Source organism: Mastomys coucha, unplaced genomic scaffold (assembly GCF_008632895.1).
Source record: "Mastomys coucha isolate ucsf_1 unplaced genomic scaffold, UCSF_Mcou_1 pScaffold21, whole genome shotgun sequence".
Classification (NCBI taxonomy): Eukaryota; Metazoa; Chordata; class Mammalia; order Rodentia; family Muridae; genus Mastomys; species Mastomys coucha.
Genome location: NW_022196904.1, coordinates 141,093,662 through 141,116,787, shown reverse-complemented (window position 1 = coordinate 141,116,787; position 23,126 = coordinate 141,093,662). Strand labels below are relative to the sequence as shown.

General features: G+C 47.5%; 2 protein-coding genes and 1 long non-coding RNA gene across 4 annotated transcripts in view; 2 read left to right on the top strand and 1 right to left on the bottom strand.

Moving 5' to 3' along the window:
- Window positions 1-11,235, top strand: part of Best1 (bestrophin 1) — a 16,216-nt gene extending 4,981 nt beyond the window's left edge. The window contains exons 3-12 of one of the 2 annotated variants that reach the window (XM_031389642.1): window positions 2,433-2,527; window positions 2,752-2,988; window positions 3,560-3,714; window positions 3,880-3,957; window positions 4,959-5,111; window positions 5,837-5,917; window positions 6,273-6,424; window positions 9,293-9,645; window positions 9,957-10,218; window positions 11,013-11,235. In XM_031389642.1, coding sequence (XP_031245502.1) covers window positions 2,433-2,527; window positions 2,752-2,988; window positions 3,560-3,714; window positions 3,880-3,957; window positions 4,959-5,111; window positions 5,837-5,917; window positions 6,273-6,424; window positions 9,293-9,645; window positions 9,957-10,218; window positions 11,013-11,049 — 1,603 coding nt within the window. In that variant the 3' untranslated portion in view covers window positions 11,050-11,235. The remainder of the gene's footprint in view (window positions 1-2,432; window positions 2,528-2,751; window positions 2,989-3,559; window positions 3,715-3,879; window positions 3,958-4,958; window positions 5,112-5,836; window positions 5,918-6,272; window positions 6,425-9,292; window positions 9,646-9,956; window positions 10,219-11,012) is intronic. The other variant, XM_031389643.1, reaches the window with a different exon arrangement.
- Window positions 11,236-11,324: 89 nt separating this feature from the next.
- Fth1 (ferritin heavy chain 1) lies at window positions 11,325-14,060 on the bottom strand. The gene is made up of 4 exons (XM_031389649.1): window positions 13,451-14,060; window positions 12,063-12,209; window positions 11,735-11,860; window positions 11,325-11,639 (listed from the first exon to the last, which is right to left on the bottom strand). The coding sequence occupies exons 1-4, from the start codon at window positions 13,562-13,564 to the stop codon at window positions 11,478-11,480; spliced, it is 549 nt and encodes a 182-aa protein (XP_031245509.1). The 5' UTR covers window positions 13,565-14,060; the 3' UTR covers window positions 11,325-11,477.
- A 625-nt stretch (window positions 14,061-14,685) lies between these two features.
- On the top strand, window positions 14,686-22,875 carry LOC116103542. The gene is made up of 3 exons (XR_004123499.1): window positions 14,686-15,174; window positions 16,540-16,720; window positions 22,859-22,875. It is a non-coding gene; the product is annotated as an uncharacterized LOC116103542 (long non-coding RNA).
- Window positions 22,876-23,126: the final 251 nt, after the last annotated feature.

Genomic DNA, 23,126 nt, shown 5'->3' with positions numbered 1-23,126 from the left:
CACTGACTGCTCTTCCAAAGGTCCTGAGTTCAAATCCCAGTAACCACATGGTGGCTCACAACCACCCGCAATGAGATCTGATGCCCTCTTCTGGTGTGTCTGGAGACAACTACCGTATACTTATGTATTAATAAATAAATAAATCTTAAAAAAACCAATCATATCTACTATGTATTGAAAAATATTAAATATCTATAATTCTGGAGTTTGTTCTAATAACAGCACACTGGTATTTGGCACTTTAAAAATTAGAATTTAATTACTTAATTCCCTGTTTTTAGATTTTTAAATTTTATTTTATATGTATTTAAATGTGTTCCCTGCATTTATGTCTGTGTACCTTGTATGTGCCTAGTGCCTGTGAAGGTCAGAAGCAGGCACTGGATCCTCTAGAACTGGAGTTACATATGGCCTGTGATGTTATATGGGTTCTGGGAACTGAGCTCCTCTGAAGTTCTCTTAACCAGGGAGCCATTTTCCCAGCCCCAGTTAATTAATTCTTGGAGACAAGGCCTTGGTATGTAGCTATGCCTGTCTTAGACTCCCTATGTAGACAAAGCTGGCCTCAAACTTGCAGTGATGTGCTCCTCTTGTCCTCTGCCTCCCAAGTGCTAGGATCACAAGCAGGAGCCACTATGCCAAGTCAGAACTTTATTTTATTTTTAAGACAGGATCTTTCTAAGTAGCCTTGCCTGTTCTGGAACTCTCTGTATAGACCAGTCTGACCTCAAACTCACAGAGATCTGCCTGCCTCTGCCTCTCTGCTTCTGCCTCTCTGCCTCTCTTTCTCTCTGCCTCTTCGATTAATGCTTGGCTAGAGGTTATTTTTTGTAAATATTTATTTATTTTATGTACATGAGTATACACCGTAGCTGTACAGATAGTTGTGAGCCTGCATTTGGTTGTTGGGAATTGACTGGACCTTTGCTTGTTCTGGTTAACCCCGCTCGCTCAGGTAGACCATACTTATTCAGTCTCTGCTCGGCCCAAAGATTAATTATAAATAAATACTCTGTAGCTGTCTTCAGATGAATCAGAAGAGGGAGCCAGATCTCATTACGGGTGGTTGTGAGCCATCATGTGGTTGCTGGGATTTGAACTCAGGACCTTTGGAAGAGCAGTCGGCTCTCTTAACCACTGAGCCATATCACTACCCTAGATATTTTTTAAGAACATGTTGTTTGAAGAAAAATTAAACAGCTGATAGATTTCTCATTTGTGCCCATTCTAGCCTCTGCTTTAGCAAATCACATATGCACGCTGGCATGTTTGCTGCTACAGTCAGTGAGTTTGCCTTGTCACACCATTGTCACTAGAAGGTCATAGTTGCCACTAGGGTTCATTCATGGTGTCCTACATCCTGTGGGTTTGCACAGATGTATTTTACATGACATGTAGTACTATTAGAATGTCATCAAGAACCACTGCATTGCCCTAAACACAATGTTCAACCTAGCCATCCCTCTGTGTGTGTGTGTATGTGTATGTATGTGTGTGTGACCATGCCTGGGTTCATACCCACATGTAGTGTAGAGACTGAACCTATGAACTTACATGTGCTAGGCAAGCACTATCCCACTAAATTATCTAGCCCTCTACCATATAAATTTATATATAATAATTATATAACAAATACTATACACACACACATACACACACACAGAGTACCAAACCCTTGTGCCAGGTTTGGTGGAGCACCCCTTTAGTCCCAAGACTCAGGAGGCAGAGGTAGGCAGATCTCTCTGAGTTTGAGACTAGCCTGGTCTACAAAGTGAATTCCAGGACAGCCAGGGTTGTTATACAGAAAAATCCTGTCTCAAAAAACTAAACCAAACCACCAAAAAACCTCTTTGTTTCTACATGCTTTTATTTATTTTTTTAAGATTTATTTTTATGTGTATGAGTGCTTTGCCTGTATGTATATATTTATGTTCATATGTATGTATGTATGTGCACAGTGTGTGTATTGCTTAAGGAGGCCAGAAGAGGATATCAGACCCCCCTCCCCCCAGAACTGGACTTAATATGGTTCTAAACTGCCATGTGGGTGCTAGGAACTGAATCTGGGTCTTCCACAAGAGCAACACGTGTTCCAAGCCACTGTCCCTTAGCTTGTTTAAAAGTGAAGGACTGGATATATATCTCAGTGGTGAAGTGTTTTTCCAACATGAGCAAGAGCTAGGCTCCATTCCCAGTATGGCAGTGGGACAGATACACACACACACACACACACACACACACACACACACACACACACACAGCGCCAGAAGTGACTCCTTCCAAGAACCCACCTCAGTCAAGAGAGTGACCCTGGGCCAGACCAGTGGAAAGGGTAAACACCTAGATGCCTAGCTCACCCTACCCACACCCTCCCCATCCGGGAGTAGGGACACACTCTTAGCCACTTCCTCTCAATGCCTCACCCACGCCAGAATGGTTCTCTCGAGTGATCAGCAGCTGTTGTTTGAGAAGTTGGCTCTGTACTGCGACAACTACATTCAGCTCATCCCTGTATCCTTCGTTCTGGGTGAGCGCCCCCTTGCGGCTGTTCGGGGTCCGGTGGCCTCTCCCTAGCTCCAGATACACAATGGGCAGACCTCCACTAGAGGCGGAGAGTGGGGTGAGGTGGGCCAGTGGCCTTCTAGGCTAGTCCACACTTACCAGGAAGATGGAGAAACAGAGGGTTCACCGGGAGCTGGTCTTTGGCCATAGCTAGCCCCTCCCACCTTGTACCTCCTCCCTCCTCCCCAGGTTTCTATGTTACATTGGTGGTGAGCCGCTGGTGGAACCAGTACGAGAACTTGCCGTGTCCCGACCGCCTCATGATCCAGGTGTCTAGCTTCGTGGAGGGTAAGGATGAGCAAGGCCGGTTGCTGCGGCGCACGCTCATCCGCTATGCCAACCTGGGCCAAGTGCTCATCTTGCGCAGCATCAGCACCTCGGTCTACAAGCGCTTTCCTACTCTTCACCACCTGGTGGCAGCAGGTTGGCAGTATCTGGAGTGGGCGGGGCCGAATGGCGAGCCTAACCGGAGGCGGGGCCTGAGACTTGAAGTGGCTCTAGGTGGAGCTAGAGTCCCCTTGGGCTTGAAGAGGGTGAGGTGGGGTGGAGCCCGTGGGGTCAGACTGGGGACAGAATTGGTCAGGTCAGGATCAGGTGCTCAGAGTAGGTCAAGGCCAGAATAAACTAAAAGGGAGGGATTTGAGAAAGGGTCAAGAACCCTTCAGGGATAAGGGAAGAAGTGGGGTTTGGGAACTGATGGATCAACCTCCTTTCCTTCTGCCAATCCTGATCTCCATTTTCCTGGCTGGGTGTCTTGACATGTGTCCCTAGCTTCCCCTTGACTTGGCTAGGGCCTGACTCTGGCTAATAACAAAGCCCTCCCCCTCCTCCCACCTCCTGCCCCATGGGGTCCAGAAGAGCACCTAACTGGGACTCAGTAATTTAGTGTGTTGAAACAAACATGGTAAAAGAGCCTTAGGGGCTTGGGCTGGCTGGGTTTCCTGGTGCAGGCCACTTCTTTAGGGTTACCTGTTGCCTTGTCCACTCTTCCCTGCAGGCTTTATGACCTCTGGGGAACATAAGCAGTTGCAGAAGGTGTGCCTACCACACAACACATTCTGGGTGCCCTGGGTGTGGTTTGCCAACCTGTCAATGAAGGCCTATCTTGGAGGTCGAATCCGGGACACCGTCCTGCTCCAGAGCCTGATGAATGTGAGCCCACAGATGGGATGCAGTGGGTAGGGTTGTGGCTTCCTTTAAAGAGAAGGCTGGAGGAGGGTCTTCCCGCACCATTGCATTGTATCGGAGGAAGAGCTGTGGAAGGGTTCTGGGGAGCAGGTGGTGGTTAGCATTTCAGCCTCCTTTCCTGCCCATCAGGAGGTGTGCACCTTGCGTACTCAGTGTGGACAGCTGTATGCCTACGACTGGATCAGTATCCCATTGGTGTACACACAGGTAAGAAGTGTGGGAAACTGACGATCCAGAAAGCTCTCTTCCCTAGAGACTGACTATAATCCCACCTGCTGAATTAGGCCTGGGCTTGGAAGATTCTATGCTCCTGCCTGGTCCAGCCAGCAGGGGGAATGCTGTTATCTTGGTCTTAAAGAGGAGCAAATGGCTGGCGATACGTGGGTAGAGCTCATTGGGTGGTGCTTGCCATGCTTGCATGAATCCCTGGGTTTGATCTTCGCTATTGCATGAAACTGGTCATGGTGGCACATACCTGTATTTCTAGCCCCCAGGATCTGGTGGCCTGAGTGTTGTGTTTTATAAAAAGATAAGGAGGGAAGGAATATGTTTGTGGCTGTGTAGTCAAGTATGGGAGAAGGGGGTACCTCCGCAGGCCCATGCTGAGGCATCTCTTCCCCCTGAGGGACCAGCCACACAATGATGGTATAGTATAGAATAGAGTTTATTCAGGGCATGGGGAGGGGACTTAAGAGGGTAGTAGAGACAGAGAAAAGCAGAGAATGAAAAAGAGAAAGAGAGGAGGCGTAGAGGCCAGCCATGAGCACATGGGGAGGGGGGGAAGCGGTGATAGGACAGAGTGGGGGCAAGAAGGCAAGACAGCAATAGAGAGAGGAGGGGCAAGCAGCCCCTTTTATAGTGAGTCAGGTACACCTGGCTGTAGCCAGGTAACTGTGGGGCGGAGTTTTGACAGAATGCTAACACAGATGGAGGATCAGAGGTTCACGGTCATCCTTGGTTATATAGTGAGTTGCATACCAGCTTGGGCTCTATGAGACCCTGTCTCAAAAAACAAAAGTAAACAAACCAAACACACACACACACACACACACACACACACAGAGAGAGAGAGAGAGAGAGAGAGAATGAAGGGCAAACAGAGACCCAGTCACAAGAGTGTGGCGGCAGAGCAAGGCTATAGACCCGAAAGCTCTAGACTGTGGTCCCTGCTTAGCCCTTTCTGCTACCTAGACCTTTTCTCCTTCCAGGTGGTGACAGTGGCGGTATACAGCTTTTTCCTTGCATGCTTGATCGGGAGGCAGTTTCTGAACCCAAAGAAGGACTACCCAGGCCACGAGATGGATCTGGTTGTGCCTGTCTTCACAATCCTGCAATTCTTATTCTACATGGGCTGGCTGAAGGTGGGACTCGCTGCATACCACCCTCCCCCATCGTGTAGGCATGGCCAGCAGCCACTTGGGAGAAAGACAGGCAGCTGCAAAAGATCTGGCCCTGTATATCACACATGCATAAGCATGCATACAGAAACTATTCTGTCCATTACACACACACACACACACACACACACACACACACATGCACGGACTCTAGTTTCAATATACCCTCTCCCAGTTCCCTTTGCTTTCTAAAGACTCCACTAAATTATACTTTTATGACTAAAATTATTGGAGGTGCCTCACTAGCTATCAGGATGCTCCCTGGATCGTCTGCAGAGAGCTCTGCTTGAGTATATTAGATATAAGTGTCCAGGAGACTCCCCTCCTGGCCACTCTAGTTCAGCCCAGCCTTAGCATTTATCTCTAACCTCACAAAACAGCAGATACATGCATATTGGAAGATAGATAGGTGCACAAAAATTTACACGGGTGAGATCAAGGTGATGACTCTGCTGTGTGACATGGGAGGGGACAGTTTGGTCTTCAGGGACAGGCTGGCTCATGAGGGAGAGGCTGGAAGGTAGTATGTGGGGCACCCCATTGGGAGTGGCTGGGGTCTAGTACTGTGGCTACGAAGACACAGGGAGGAAGGGCATCATGAGGGGGGTCGGAATGGGAGGACCCAAGGCTTGGGGATCGGAAGCAGAGTAACAAGGTTCTCAGAGCGTCACTCCTCTCCCCACCTCTAGGTGGCAGAACAGCTCATCAATCCCTTTGGAGAGGATGATGATGATTTTGAGACCAACTGGATCATTGACAGAAACCTGCAGGTATAAGGGGGTGTGGAGTGTGGAGAGACTGTGTCGTAGACCTTTCTCAAAGAGGGGTCCAAAGAGGGGACGTAACAGTTTCTCAGGGAGACCACGCAGTAAATTGTACTCTCCTCCTCTAACATCATGCACTCACAGGATTCTCACCTCAGCTTTGGAGGCTGCAAGTGAACATCAGTGTCTTTAGTGGGGACACTGATGTTTACTTCAGTTTCTTTAGTGGGGACACTGATGGTGGGGAAACTGAGGTCCAGAGGGAACTAATTGACAGTTCCTAAGACATTGATTGGGCAGGCTCATGGTCCTGCCTGGGCTGCCCATTCTATTTGATACCACTTCTGTCCTTGGCAACCAGGTGTCCCTGTTGTCTGTGGATGAGATGCACCAGAACTTGCCTCCCATGGAACGTGACATGTACTGGAATGAGGTAGAGCCTCAGCCACCCTACACAGCTGCTTCTGCCAAGTCTCGCCGACATTCCTTCATGGGCTCCACCTTCAACATCAGGTAGACAGTGCCAGGGGACTGGGTGGGAAACCTTTTAAGTGTAAGCAACTTGGAACAACTCTTTTTACTACACTGGGTACCCAGTAAGGGCTAGGTAGCGGACTGTGCTCTTCACAGACATTTTTTTCTCTTCCAATAACCTTTGTTTGTTATCTCTACTCTTCAGACAATTAAAGTTTATAGGGGTTAATAGTTGCCCAGCCCAAAGTCACATAAGTGACAAAGGACACATCTGAGCCAGCTGTCTGGTTCTAGCTCTACGCTCTCCCTACTTATTTTTGATTGGTTTTTCTTGAGATAGCGTCTCATATAGTTCAGGCTGGCTTCAAACTCACTATGCTGGGGAAGGTGTTTTGCTTTGTTTGAGACAAGTCCATTACTATGTAGTTCAATGTTGTTCCAAAGGCAGGGGGCCTGGGCTGGTGGCCCGCCTGAGGCGCTCTCTCTCTCTCTCTCTCTCTCTCTCTCTCTCTCTCTCTCTCTCTCTCTCTCTCTCTCTCTCTCTCTCTCTCTCTCCTGGATGGCAGGGGGCCTGCTGCGGAGGCCCAGGTCTCTCTCTCTCCCCCAGGGCTAACCTGTTGCTGCACGGCGCCTTATTTAAAAAGGAGGCAATGTATGAATGAGTTATTTTCTTGTAGGAAGGATAGAATATGCTAGTTAAGTAGAAAGAAAGAAAGGAGAGGAAGGAGAGAGAGAAAAGGAGGGGAGGAAAGCAAGAGAAGAGAACAAAGAGCAGAGTGGAGAGAGAGAACAAGAGAGAGAGGCGAAGAGGAAGAGAGAGGAAGAATGGGAGAGTAAGAGAACAAGAGATCAAGAGAGCAAGAGAGTGAGAAGGGGGCAAACCACCCCTTTTATTGTATGGGGCATGGCATGCCTGGCTTGTGTTCAGATGACTGTGTGTGTAAGGTCCAGCTAGAACGCTGGGAGCTTGAGGTATTGTCTGCCTGATAGAGCACATATCTCCTGCAGAGGAAGCTGTGAGGGGTCTGGGCTGAAATCTGAGCCATTGGTCTCAGGAGCTTATCACCGAACTCCTACTGTCCTTTGTGAACAAATATACTTTGCTCAGTGGGTCTCCAGGGTTCCGAGGTGGCCTCTCTATTGGACTCCGGCTGTCAGAACTGCTTACTGCCCCACAGTTCAGGCTGCCTTGGAATCCTGGACTAGCCCAAGATGGCCTTGAATTCACATCCAGTGCTAGGAATATAGGTGGGAACCATCACTATGTGCTCTAATTTTTTTTTTTCTTTTTAAGACAGGCTTCTCCACATAGTCCTTTATGTCCTGGAGCTCTCTAGGTAGACCAGGCTGGCCTTGAACTCACAGAAACCCTCCTGCCTCTACCTCCTTAAGTTCTGGGATTAAAAACATGCTGTGCTCTACCATACCCAGCTACCTCCTACTCTCTCCACTGTGCTATGTTAGACCCTCCAGTCCATTCTCTCCTGTGTACAACCCAGAGAGAAACAGGACTTTTCCAGGGGTGTTGGTCAGTGATTGATGATGCCATGAGATGCCAAGGATGGGTTTCTAACTCTGACCAGAAAAAGTAGCCTTTCCGTGACGTGGAATTCTAGGAAGCCTGGGAGGTAGGAGGAACAGTATTTGTAAGGGAGTCCCAGAAGGAGATAGGCCCTCCTGGATAGATTGTCCTACAAAGACCTCCTTACACTCACAGCAGCCACAGTTTCCTCTGTACAATCCCATTTCATCCAAATTCCCCCTAGATACAGTAGGCCGAATGGGCCTTTCCACACAGTCCTCTGGCTGACAGAGGTGAGCAGGCTCTGGAGGGTGTGATGTATTTGCACATTGTACTAGACCGCTCTAGACTGCTCTCTCTTTGCTCTTTTATGACCCAAAGAATTCATTAAGCTGAAACTAGAAATAGGAACATTTTGGAAGACGTTTTTGAACCTGTTTCATCTGAACATTATCCCTTTCCCCCACCCCCACCCCACCCCCACTGAACCTGGTGTGGCACTGGTCCTGCATTCAGGGAATGTGCAAGCTATTGAGTGGAGTAGCCTCCAACCCATGGCCAAAGACTGGGCAGACAGAGAACAGAAGTTGCCTTTGGCCAAGTGGTAACCACCTCCTGGGCCTGCAAGTAGATCTTAGAGCCAAGGGAATTTTGGATGTGGGCAAGGGCCCCATCTGGAGTAAGTAAGCTTTTTCTTACAGATTAAAGGTCCTGGGGCCTCAGGAATTCTGCTGCCGGGAAGCCAAAGGCCTTTTGGTGTATGTTACTCCCTACTGGATAACATAAATTCTTTGTTCCTGCTGGGCCTTATCTGAACAGGCTTTACTGGGAGCAGAAGTTCCCATTGCCTGGAGGGAGGTACTCTAACAGAAGGTTGCCTGATAAAGATTAGACTGTGGGATTCAGGGAATTAGTGTAGGTTAAAGCAGGTCTGAGTTTGACCTCCAGAACAGATGGTGTCATTTGACACCATATACTTGTAACACCCCCGCCCCATGCTAAAGCAGACTCAGAGAGTTGGCCTGGAGATGGCTGGCCAGATAATCTAGCCTAATTTGTGAGCTTTAGGCCAATGGGAGACTCTGTCCCAAAGAAAGTAGATGGCTTTCTGAGGAAGCACATGGAGATTGTCCTCTGGCCTTCACACAGGCATCCAGAGGTGCATCACTCACCTATGCACACACACCAACTCTGTAATGCTAGACTGGAAAATTGAATGTTACCAGTAAGCAAGAAAGAACCTAGTGTGAACTGGGCCTTGAGGGACTCCCTGGGAAGTGCAGGATCCATCAGAAGAGAAATGTCTGCCTTGGTCCTGGGGAGGCATTTGCTTTCATCTTTTCTTTGTCTACTTACTCAACCTTATGCCATCTCTTTCCTTCCAGACTGAAGAAAGGAGACTTAGAGTTTTGGCCAAATGAGTATGACACCAAGGATAAGAAAGAGAATGGTTATGGCACCACCCTTGGATGCATCTTAGGACTGCAATCCAAAGACTACCATCCTCCCTGGAGAGACTTGAAGACCAAACTACTGTGTTTTAAGGACCCCTTCCTCGAGGACCAGTGTAAGAATGCCAACCAGAAAGACCAGAAAGATAATGTCTGGAAATTTAAGGGTCTGAACTTCTTCAGAGATATTCCAGAGGTTAAGAGGACAAGCTCCTATGGTGCCCCAGAGACCCCTGGCAGCCACCCTCCTGAGCAGTCAGCACCTTCCAATCCTTGCTCGGACAAAGGTATGGAAACTAAACACAAATGCCTAACACCCATCACTTCTGAGACCAAGAACACTTTGTTTTCAAGGTTTATTATTTTATTATATATTTTTTATGTATGTGTGACTTTGTGAGTATATGTCACATATACTGGTACCCTCAGAGGCCAGAAGAGGGTGTCAGATCTCCTGAAGCTATAGTTATAAGCACTTGTGAGCTGCCTGATGTGGGTGCTAGAAATCAAACTCAAGCTCTCTGGAAGAGCAGGAAGTGCTCTTGAGTGTTGGCACATCTCTCCAGTCCCACCAAGAACACCATTGAATTGTTCCTAGGTGATGGGCCTTCCACAGAGTGCCAAGAAGTCTATCACGTGAAAAAGAAAAGTGTGGAGTTTAACTTGAACATTCCAGAGAGCTCCACAGAACATCTTCAACAAGGCCATTTGGACCAGCCATCAGCCAGCATGCACGCTCTACTGCAGGAGCACGTAGAGCCCTATCCCAACAGGCCTGTCCACCTAAAGAGCTGCATTTCCCAGTCGTCAACCAACAAGCACGCTCTACTGCAGGAGCGCGTAGAGCCCTATCCTAACAGGTCTGTCCACCCAAAGAGCTGTATTCCCCAGTCTGTGATTTCAGTTCTGAGTCTACCCGACAATTCCCTGAGATTCCATTACTACTGATGTGTGGGGGAAACTTATGTCCCTACACTAGCTGAGGATTAATACCAACCACCTAGGAAAAAACCCTGTGATGGAGGCCTTTTGCTCACTCCACCTAAGAGCTTGGTATCAGCAAGAAACTTCTAGGAAGTGAAATTGTACTGAACAGAATGCTGAAATGATGGCTATCTTGGGAAGTAGGGAGTGGGCCAGGCTGTTTACTTTTTGCCGGGATGGCTGGCTAGCCTTTTTGCAGGTAGCCTTGAGACAGAACTGAAACTCTAGCTAGACTGCAGCCCAAGGACCAGCCTCACTATTCTTATCAGCTAGATGGCAAATAAACACTTGTCCTCACCTGAGCACTCCCCACCTCACTTCAGGCATTGGCCATGGTCTCCATGGGTCTGGGGGTCTGAGGCCTCACTACTTCCAAAACGCCTAAACATTGTCACAAGCCTAATGTCATTTCTCTTTTACATTTCTTGGGATACTTTTGCCCAATCACAAGCATCCCACCCTCACCTTGATCACACATCCAGAGTGTTACATTCCTGTTTCATCTGTGACCAGAACATGTTTTTCCTAATTGTTCCTAAGGCAACAATTTCCAGCTTGCTTCTAGTACTAAATACATTAACTTTTATAGATCATCCCAGTGTGTTTAAGGCCAGCTTCCACCTTTGTCCTCAGTCAACTCATGTTATGAATACTCTCAAATCTCCCATAGGGATGAAGCGTACACCAAACCTGTTTCCTATGAGTGATGCTTCACAGCCTGGTCCTCACTTGCAAGGATGCCAGCAAGTCCAAGGCACAAAGCAGCAACACCCAAGAGTATGTTCCCACCACAGTCTGGCAAGTTAACTCGGAACCAAGGGTGCTTAGTCCTGTCTGAACACATGTATTTTACTATCTTTCCCAGACTAAGGAGTTTAATAAATGTGAATATTCCTTTAGGTGTTTCAGTGTGATTAGTATAATAACTGACAGTGATGCAACTGGAAGCTGGCATGCTTATCCTCAATCACAAAGACAAGAGCTGGGTACCAAAATTCTTTATTTGAAGAAATGGTACAAATTAAAAGAACTTAAGCAGATGTTTTGGTGCAACTTATAGAAAAGATAAAGGCAGCCTGACATGCATGCACTGCCTCAGTGACCAGTAAAGTCACGTGGCTTTGGGGAAGTCAGCTTAGCTCTCATCACTGTGTCCCAGGGTGTGCTTGTCAAAGAGATATTCTGCCATGCCAGATTCAGGGGCCCCCATCTTGCGTAGGTTGGTCACGTAGTCACCCAGTTCTTTAATGGATTTCACCTGTTCATTCAGGTAATGAGTCTCAATGAAGTCACACAACTAGGAAAGAGAATATGGGACAAAGTTACTGGTCCGCTCTCCTAAGCCCTGTGGCAAATCATTTCCTCCATCCATCCCGTGTTTCCAATACTCACGTGGGGATCATTCTTGTCAGTAGCCAGTTTGTGTAGTTCCAGTAGTGACTGATTCACACTCTTTTCCAAGTGCAGTGCACACTCCATTGCGTTCAGCCCACTCTCCCAGTCATCACGGTCTGGTTTCTGAATGAAACATCAGGTCAACTCATCTGCAGTCTCTACCAATCGATCCAAGCCAGTCAACTCCTCACACTGAACCACCATGCTCTGGCCAAAGGACTGCCCTCAATCTCCTCTCACAGCTTTCACTCGACAACTGCAATTTGCCATTGCTTTCTGAATAAGGGTTACCTGCTCATCTAAGGTACCCCTAGGACCTTCTTACCTTTATATCCTGCAGGAAGATTCGGCCACCTCGCTGGTTCTGCAGCTTCATCAGCTTCTCAGCATGCTCCCTCTCCTCATGAGATTGGTGGAGAAAGTATTTGGCAAAGTTCTTCAGAGCCACATCATCTCGGTCAAAATAACAAGACTGAAAAGTGGAAAGGGTGCATGTTACTGATCCGCACAGCAAGGCAGCTGCGATGGCTGTATGTGCAGTGGCTGTCTGCCACCCTACTGGGCCTTTTAAAAGTTCAGTAAGGATGGGAAAGCAAACCTTGGGACTTGGCTTTATCAAGCATTCTATGGCTTTGTATTGGTGCAGAGAAAAAAATTTAAGCCGAGGCCAAATCTACTTATCTAAGAGGTAGGGTGCTAGAGTACCCTGCATTGGGAGGCCATTTTTCTCCTCCTTCACCAATCATGTAAAAAAAAAAAAAAATGGCTAACACAAGGTCACAAGATTTCCAGCTAGACAGACAACTGATGATTTATAAAATTACTGCATCATGCAGGGTTAACAATTGAGGGCAATGTATTTTAGCACAAACGTATTAGGAGAAGCTTTGATTTTCAGTTTTAGGCACTCAGTGTATTCGTATTCCAGGAATGACAGCCACAGAAGTCGGGACCTGTTTCAAAGTCCAGGCCTCCCCCAAATCTGTTTTTCAGAAACAATTACTACATGGAAAACTTCCTTGTAGCAATTGATAGTGGGTTTTTTCCAACAAGTACGTACCTACCACTTCTGTTAGTAAGCCACAACTCATGCAAAAAAAAAAAAAAAGTACTCCAGATGCCTTGTATGGGCAAGGTCGGGGTGACACTGATAACTACAGAGGGGAGATTCCTGGCGATAAGCTTCAATACAAGTGAGGCTCTGTGATAAGCAGAGAGGTGGAGGCGGCTGCTTTGAAGGGGTCAGAGAAAGCTCACAAAAGATAAGCCTCTTTACAGCAGGCGTCATGGATACCATTCGACACCATGACCAAGCAGACCCGCCATACTCGGAGGAAAAGAAGCAGGACGCATACACAAACAGAGAAGCCTGCAGGCCACGTGATCGGAGGGGACCAGAGTGCAGAAAATGCACCTAACTGCAGGGCTGATTGGACAGGCTGACAGTCGTACAGCCCTAAGGCTTCAAAGCACGGGTGTTATGACGTGCCCGGCCTAAGCAGGAGCCACAAGGCGCTATGTGCTCAGACTTGCCACGGGAGGGCTGCCTGCCTTAGGAAAGAACCCCGAACAAACTCCATTTTCCAGAAGGGCGCTGGAAGGCGGGGAAGCCCGCAGCAGGCCACGCCCCAACCCACCCTCCGCCTGCTCCCCAAGTGGCCCAGGGGAGGCCGCACCCGGTTCCCGGCCCGCCAAAGGCCAGGCCGCACTCACCATAGACAGATAGACGTAGGAGGCATACAACTCCAGGTTGATCTGGCGGTTGATGGCAGCCTCCGAGTCCTGGTGGTAGTTCTGGCGCACTTGCGAGGGAGACGCGGTGGTCATGGTGGCGGCGGGGCGAGGCGCAGTGGCGACGCTGGAGCGGCGGAACGACGAAGTTGCAATGGGCTGAGGCTCGAAGAGGCCGGCGGGGGTCGGAGGGGGTCGAGCACCGGGTTCCGTTCAAGCACTGTTGAAGCAGGAAACCGCGGCGACTCTGGGCGAGAACGTCTGGCGCTGGGGGAGAGCGGGCCGCACTTATAGCGGGATCCTGCGTCAGGCGCACTCTGGCCAATCAGCGCGGCGGACCGCCCAGCCCCGCCTCTTCCTGTGGGCAAGCTGCCCAAACCCGCTGGGCGCGCGCGGGGAGGAGCCTGTGTGTGTCTGAGGCGACGCTAGGGACTCTGAGCTTCTGCAAGAGCGGTGCCTGGCAACGAGCGGGCTGTTTCTGTGGCCCGGGGCGGGCATAGCGGGAGCCGGCCGTACAGCCGAGGCATCTGGGTCCCAGATGGGGACAGAGGGTACCAATGGGGATGACTTTCAAGTCCCACAGGACGTCCCTGAACTCTAGGCTAAGTGCTTGTTGTTAAATCGTGACATACACCAGGCAGTGACTTCGTCTTACAAATAGGAAAATGGAAGCTTGGCGCTGTAAATGGCGAACGACAATATAAGTTAGACTGGGGAAGAGCGCCTTTCTCTCCTTCAGAATCTGTGGAGAGAAGCTCAGAGGAGGAGTAGGAGAGAAGGAGGTTCGGTTCTGCCCCGTTCTTCTGACTCAAACAACCCCAGCCCTTTGCTGAAAGCAAACACGGCTCTGAGTGCAGTTGAACAAACAAAGGCTAAGAAGGCACTTTTCTCCTTAGTGCAGGATAGCCGCCTGTCTATAGGGGAATCCTGGGGCCAAGCCGTCTAGGTTTCTGAGAAAGCCTTTGGTGATGCTTGAAATTAAGAGAGGTCTCTGGATTAGAAAAATGAAGTGACCTACATGTATCTGTTTCAAAATGGTCTCCTTTATCTTTCTCAGTAACCTTGGGTTTGTCCTTGGAAAAAAGTTGATACTGCAGAATGGCAGATGACAGGTGCAGGAAACCTCGGAGGGACGAGCCAACTGTGTATGTCTTGTAGCTCTGGCCCAGCTTCAAAATGGATGCAAATTCTTGGGTAGCAAGCAGAACTAGAGATTAGCCACTACGTCTTGCTAGGCCCTGCCATCCACATCTGCTGCTCTCAGTCGTGTCTAGTCTTCAACACAGGTGGAAACCAGCAGAAGCTTTTCATATACTCAAAACTGGAAGTTGGACTTAGATTTTGTTGTTATTGTTTTGAAACAAGATTGACAAGGTTACTGGATCTGTAGTAGCCCAGACTGGCCAGGGACTCTCTGTGTCCCAGGCTGGTTGATGATTCTCCTGCCACAGTTTCCAGAGAGCTGGGATTACAACCCTCTCTCTCCCCTTTTAAGGCAAGTCTACTGAAATACATTACTAGTGGTACTTATTCTTTTAAAAATAAACATTATGTATGTTCCTTCCAGGAAAGATTTCAGTGGTACTCTAGCTGCAGAATGCTTCTGGATAAATGTCCTAGAGTCAGACTTCAGGAAGATGGCCCTAAGAGACTGATGCTGAGCTAAAGCTGGTGAACAGACTCCCCTTGGAAAGTGGAGGAGGGAGGTGAGGAAAGGAATTCTGAGTAGAGGGAACAGCAAAAGGACAGATGTGGGAATGCTTCCCTTGCTCAAGGAACTTTAAGCATGTTTTTTTGGCACGAAAAACAAAGTGCATGTTGGGAAGAGCTGGAAAGAACACAGTCAGATTGGTGTGCCATAAAAAAGTCATTAACCTTTGCCCTGCAGGCAATATGGAGATACCATATTCATTTGTCTTTAGGAACATTACTGTGAATCAATAGAAAAACTGCTAGGAGTCCAGCCCAGTCATCGTCACATGTAGAATGCAAACTTTTTCTAACAGTTAACCACCATTAGAAAATATGATGAAAGACCAGCAAGAGGGTGATGGTGGTGAGCAAATATTTTCACTTAACATCAGCAGCATAGACTCCAGTAGCAAGTAGTAAGCTCAACAATGACACGAGACAAAGCAAAGCAGGTGCAGAACAAGGGGGTGCTATCTTCCTGAAGGCTCATCTTCCATTCTACCATGTCAGCTCTAACCCTGTTATTCAACAGAGTCTGAAATGTGAAAATGCAGTGTTTCTGTGGTAGGTCATGATCCTGAAGTTCATATGGAGTCTGTGGGCTAGCTTGTACAACTGAAGAAAACAAAGGTTGTGAGGGAAGGTTGGCTTGAGGTATCTATCAATCATCACATATAGGGTGTATATGCACAGATACATATATATTACAATAAAGTATGACAGGAAGATGAGGTCAAAAATGAAAATATTCCCACCCACACATGTGTGGGAACTCGATATAAGCTAAAGGCCTGCATTTCAAATTAGGGAAGGAAGAATGGGTTTAACCAATAATATCGACACAATTGTCATGTGGATAAAATGAATCACTCCGTATTTAAAAATACCTCCCAGGTGGATTAAAAATACAATTCTTAAAGTTGAAATCTATACAGTTTTAAGAAGACTAAAGAAAATTATCCAAATTTGGAATAGGGAATGTTCTTTTGAGCCTCTCAAAAGTTGGCAGGTTTGACCACTTAAAAATGAAAAGGGTTTATATGAAAGATATTTTAAACAAGGTTAACATAGAAATAGTGTGTTGGGCTGCTGGTATGTGTTGCCCATAGAAAAGACGAAGATCAGGAGCCAGAATGTCTATGTACAATTATGTATTTTTGAGGATGGAATCTAGGGCCTGGGCGTTCTAAACAGGCTCTCTTCCACTGAGGTATTCCTGTTTAGTTTAGTTCTTTCTTTTGTTTTTATTTAAAGATGGGATCTCACTGTGTTGTGCAGGCTAATCCTGAAAGCATATGCTCAAATGATCTAGTGCTGAGACTCCATTGTATCGCTGTACCAGGCTATGTGATGTCCGCATTAATAACACCTCTTTATAGGGACTACTTGGTTGGCTTCCCTACTACTGTAGATTGAAAGCTCTATTTTATGTGGAGTTTGGATTCGAGTGAAGCAAGAGGCTGGGTACCAGTTGGGAGACAGCTGCCATAATTTTTAATGAGCGTGGGAGAAAGAAAGCTGAAGAGAGATATGGAGAAGACAGGACCAGGACAGGATGAGGTGAGTTGTTAAATATTTTGTGGGTTGGGAGGTAGGGAGTGGGTACCAGACCCCTCCAGTTTTCAGGCCTGGGCAGCTGCATTTACTGCTGCCCTGCATGGTACCAGAGAATTCAGAGGAAACACAAGTTTGAGGGAAGGCTGTTGGGAAAGTTGTTTTGGACTGGATGTGCAGATCTCTAAGACTGCCAGGTGAACAGAAACAACATAAAGTTGAAAGGAAGTTGAGCTGCCACATTAAGGAGGTTTTGTGAATCAGTATTGGTTCCATCTTGTTAAATACATCCCTAGCTGCAGTAAACAGTGGAGCAAACCAGGGGACAGCATGTCCTGTGGAAGAGCACTGAGGGAGGAGGGCTTGAAGGGAAATGGAAAGAATGTGAGAACCCTCACTTGGGTCTGGTTCCCACCTTTTGGGAGCAGTGGGTGCCAAGCCTTCAGATTCTTCTGAAGATGTGGCCAGGTCTTTGGACCTTTGTTGACCGTACTTCTGCCTCTCCAACCCCCATGTTGCCTTCGCTCCTCGTGACTTTGAGGAGGGAGTTTGGCTGGCAGCCCAGAACAAGCTGAACAGCAGCCACCCAGGGCGAGGAGGAGCCACAGAGCAAATGCAGGCCAGCAGAGGCAGGCCCCTCTGTTCTGTAGAATACTAGTTCATTTTAGAAGAGGTGTGGGTGGGTGTGTGTGTGGGGGTGTGGGGGTGTGGAATCTTGTGGTAGAAAGTTGTTGTTCCACTGTGACTCAGCATTCTGCTCCTTTGGAGGAGGTTGGGCTTGGGCTCCAAAAGTGCTTTGTCATGGAGGGGTAGGGCTGTCATGGAAGGCCTGGAGGGCTGTGGTTTTGTAGAGAGAGGGAGGGTGGACAGGAAGTGAGCTGGAGGGGAAGGATGAGAGCTCCTGACTTCCCCAAGTCTTGATCACCCTGTCAGGCTTTGGATATTTTTGCCGGAAAGACTCTTGTGGGGATGTCTCAGCAGATACTGGGTCTCTTTCCTTTCCAGTGATTTGTCCCTCTCCCGTTACAGCTGTCCAAGACTCTACATCCACTGTTTGGTACAGTAGGATCCAAGGGACACCAGAGTTTACAAATCACTGTATTTTGTAGGGCAGAGGGTGAGACCCAAAGGTGAGAATTCGTCAGGGGGAAATAGTCATGGACTGAAAATGTGGAGCAGAGTGTGCAGTAGAACGCTAGGGCAATCATTAAACATCATGTGATCGTTAAATGTATGGTGTATTGCCAACTGTGCATATGGAATAATGTTAACTGAGAAAGCAGAGTCCAAGATAGTTCCTGCAAGCCAGTTACAGAGAAGGAACATCACAGGGCTGGAAACAGATGAAGGCTGGGTGAAAACGAAACATCCAGTGTTGCCAAAGGATGGGATTCCCCGAGAAGTGTGCAGGAAATTCTGATCTTTGCAAGTGCACCACTCAGGCAGATTGTGGTACCTTCTAGATGAAGCAACTGTCATTCGGAAATGATCCTTAAATCATTTCTTGAAAACCCAGGCCATATAGACTTAGAAGTTTAGATACCCAGAATCCCTCTCTTCTAGAATATTAAGGGTTGAGATTCACAGCCTGGAATGTTAGAGGACAACTGTAAGTGGAAGCCCTGCCTCCCCCTTAAAAAATAAAGTAAAGTAATTCAGGGCTGGCAAGATGGTTTAGTAGGTTAAGGTGCTGCCACGCCCAGTGGCTTGAGTTCGATCTCCAATCTACATGGGAGAAGGAATAAACCTATTACTCGTAAGTTGCATGCCTTCCCTGCTAAATATAAAATTTAAAAGATAGTGAGGAGAGTACTCAGGAATGAAATTCTCAAAAAAAAGTAAATAAAAAGAAAAGAAAATAGTTCAGGCCTCTGTGCCTTTGGGAAGTCTCAGTGTGGCCGAGGAGCCAGAATGCTACACATCTGCCAGTGATCTCATCGCTCGGTCCCTGGCTGTTTGTTTGCTTGGTCACCTTCCCTCTGGACTTTGACTACCTTCTTGAACTGTGTCCCCAGACAGTAACACTGCTGCAGGCCCTTCTTCCTCTTCCAGTGAGTTGCAGCTTGTTAATTTTCCTCTAGTCATCCTACCCTGTGGAATGTCTGGTCTCTACTTTGGCCTGTGGGCCTTTGGGGGCTTGAACTCTTGTCTCTGTTAGAGCCCTACTTTGTCCTTCCCAGTATCTCTTGGATATCTGCCCACATCCCAGAAGCTCCCAAAGTCCACTCGGCCTCCTTGAGATCTGGTTCTTGTGTTGAGGTAGAGTATTTGAAGCCCAGTATCCCTAATACTTCCATCTACCCTGAACACTTGATGCTAAGGCATCTCTCCTCATAGAGCCAAATGAGATTGGTAACTGGTAATGCAAATTTAGGTTACCCTAAATTTAGGTTATAACATTCCAGTGTGGTAGCAATTTTGTGAAACAGTCGTAATAACAGAACAAATAAAATCGACGAATCAGACTTTTCCAGTATATTCATAGGGACTGCTGATAGTTGGGTTATAGCAAAAAAGAGAAAGCTTTGTTACAGGCTTTAGAAGCTCTCTCATGATGTCCTTTGCTTTTAAGATGGAGGAAGCTAGGGGTTTGTTCATGTGCTCCAAAGGATATACTTGACAGTCACAAGGCTGTTAAGCCAAAGGCGTCCAATAAATGGCTATTTAAAAGATAGCTCAAGATAATTTGCAGTGAGACTCTAGACTTGCAACACTCCAATACAGAACCATTGACCTTCTAATCAGTCAGTCAGCCTTAATAAGCACGGCTTCTTTATGGATGCTTTTTTTCTCAGTTCCCTCTACACCACAGTTCATGTCACATGCTATCAGCTGTTACCCAGCCACATGCTCTACCTCCTTGACCTATTCTAGGCTCATCCGGACCCACTCTGACCCACTCTGAGGCCCAGATCAGCAGAAGTGACAGCCGGCAGTTTCGGTAGTGAGAAGAAGGGAAATGTGACTTCTAAGCAAAGACCTCAGCAGCCTGGAAACACTTCCTTGAGAAAATGGGGGTTTGGGATGCCTTGTCTGTCACTTAGTAGATGCTCATCCATTCCAGGGAGGTTGGTTTTACAAAACCAGTGCTTTAAGCCATGGTCAAGTTGAGGAGTTGATGGAAGAGACCTGAGTTAGCAGACTGACTCTGGAGCCTGGGGATGGGAATTCCAGATTCACTTTGCAGTGGCCTGCAAGAAAGGGATGGACATAGAAGCTCTTTAGGAATCTAGCTGGCAGCTGGGAGCATGAGGTGGATACAAAGGCAAACATAGGACTGACCAAGAGAACAGAAAGGAAGTCAACCGAAGGTTTCACAGGTGAATGAACACCCAGGTGATTTTCTTCTCCCTGACAAAGGTCCCTGTGGTGTCATCTCGAGGAACTAGCATGTCTAGGTGGGCCAGCAGATACTCAGGAGACAGGAGTTTTTGACTGTCACATGAAAGAATCCGGATTCCACAGGCTTCACTAAATATCCATTAGGTGTCTCAGTCATCATGGGGCCACTCCCAAGGTCCCAGGATCCTTCTATTCTACCCATCCTTTACAAAAACAAACACAAGCATTTCCCTTCTCAGATTAAAACCCCTGCAGGGTTCTCCCCTGCCCCAGAGATGCATTTATCCCCTTTCCTCTCTGGGGACTGAGGCAAGTGAATATCATCTTTCTGCTGCTCACCCTAGACTGCCTGCCTCTGGTGTTTATTTCACCAGAAAACACCCTAGTCTTCAACAACTGCCAGATCAGACAGCCTCTGTGGCTTCCCTTTTTGTTGTGGGGAGAATTTCTAGCCTTTCTGCCCCTCTAGCATCTCTACTACCCTGCCTTGCTAGAGTGACCCGTCCTTTGCCAGTTCTTGCCATTGGAAGGAGACCTGCCCTGTTCATCATGGCAGTACATTTCCTGCCCCACACCTCAGAACCCAGCAATTATGGAGAACTATAGATTGGCTTGACCTTGACCTTAGGTCATTGTTTACTTTGCTGTTATTGAGGTCAGTCACCCCACCTATGCCTCCTAGATTTCCCACTTGCATTAAATTAAGACCAGCTCTTTCTGCTCCCACATGGGAGACACACAGAACAGGCCAGTCTTCTGGGATTGAAGGTCATGCCCCGGCACAGACCCCAGGCTGTTGTCAGGTGGGGCTCAGGCCACCTGAGCTGTGAGGAAAGTGGAATGACACATGGTCACGGGCTCCACTGCTCTGAGGGCAAAGTCCCTTTGCTGCCCCATGGATGCAGACTTCTTTCTCAACTAGAGGAAATCATGGGCTGTCACAGGAGAGGAAGTGGAGGATTGCTGTAGCTAGTTCATGACTAGAAAACACCACACGCTTCCTGGTAATGGACTAGAACATTCTCGGGGTCCATGTCACTCCAGGAGCGTGGTGCTGGGCACTCTGCCAGAGAGCTTACACAAAGCTGTTGACACCTTATGGCTGAAACTGACAACATCCCTGTTGAGTAGGCTGGGCAGGCCCAGTGCTGCAGGCAGAGTCCTGTCCTCAGATGAGGAAGCTGAGGCCTGAGAGGTGACTTGACCTGGCCTAAGGTTGCGTAGCTGGCAGGAGACAGGGCCTTGCCTGGAACTTGGGTCTTCACTGTGGGGAAATGTTCTAGTTGGGCATCTTGACACAGCCATGGTGGTAACATCCTGAAACTCATGGCCTTGCCCAAAGGTGTGGAGGAAGATCCACTCGATTCTGGTTGCCTGGAGATTTCTGAAATGTCATCATCTTTTGTTATTCACAGGAATTGAGATTTGGGCTGAGAACATGAGTTCTAGGGCCCAGTACATATTTCCCAAACCCGGATGCTCAATTCTTTTGTCTCCCATTGCTTTACAGGATCTGAAGTAGCCTAGACTTGCCTTTCTATGTGGCCAACAATGACCTGAACTTGTGTCCCTCTGTTTCTACCTCTTAAATGCCAAGATTATAGGCATGTGCCACCAAAGGTGTTTTTATGCAGTGCTGGAAGTGGAATTCTGGCTTTTATGAATGTAAAGCAAGCTGTCTACCAACTGAGTATACTACCAGGCTTCAATTCAGATACATTAAATGGCATAGTGTTTGTACATAACTTAGGCAAATCTTCCCGTGTATTCACTGTATGTGTATGTTTGTGCACTTGTGCTCAGGTGCATGGGTGCATGAGTGTGTAGGTGTGCATGCATCTCCACTGGGCGTCTTCCTCTATCATGCTCCACCTTATTTTTGGAGACAGGGTATCATTGGACCTAGAGTTCACCAGTTTAGTTAGACTGCTCAGTGAGCCCCAGATCTGCCTCTCTGCCCCTGTAGCACAGGGGTTGGAGATGTAGAACAGAATGCCTAGATTTTTATATGGGTATTGAGGATGCAAGCTCATGTCCCATGCTTGCTTGGCAGACAGTTTGTCCACTGGGTAATCTCTTTATCCCACCTTTTTAAAAAAATTAATTAAAATATATCATTTACTCCCTCCTCCCTCTAACCCTCCCCCCCCCTTTTTTTTTTTTGGTTTTTCGAGACAGGGTTTCTCTGTATAGCTCTGGCTGTCCTGGAACTCACTCTGTAGACTAGGCTGGCCTCGAACTCAGAAATCTGCCTGCCTCTGCCTCCTGAGTGCTGGGATTAAAGGCGTGCGCCAACACCGCCCAGCTCTAACCCCTTTCTTGACCCTTCCATCCCTCTCAACTTTATGGCTCTTTTTCTCTATTATTGTTACATATATATTCAAATAAGTATATAAACACAACCTGCTGAGTTCCTTTCATGTTGCTTGTGTGTATATGTTTTTAGAACAATTGGTATTGGATAACCATTAGGGGCTCATCCCTAAGGGAAGACAGTTTCTCTTCTCAGAATTCTCCAATCTTTCTTAATTGTCCCTTTAGCTCTTCATATAGGGGTAGAACTCCATGAGACGTCCCCCATCTATGTTGGCATATCAACTTGTGTCATTGTTCAGGTTTGATTTAGGCAGCCATATTTTTTATGTTTCATGGGTTTAGGGTCCTAGTCATAGCTAGAAGACACTGCAGCAGTTTCTAGATCTCTGGCAAGTTTCTAGAGCCTGAGCCTGGGGTGTTTAAGAGTTGTATTACAGGGCTGGCAAGATGGCTTAGCAGGTAACAGCACCGACTGCTCTTCCGAAGGTTGCCAAGTTCAAATCCCAACAACCACATGGTGACTCACAACCACCCGTCATGAGATCTGACGCCCTCTTCTGGTGTGTCTGAAGACAGCTACAGCGTATGTATGTATAATAATAAATAAATCTTTTTTTTAAAAAAGTTATATTACAGATGTATCAGTTGGGGCTGGGTGCCCTCAATCTCCTTTAGGTCTCACTTTAGGTCAGGTTGGCCTGGTGTTTATTATGTGGACCAGGCTGCATTCAATTTCAGGGTAATCATTATGTTA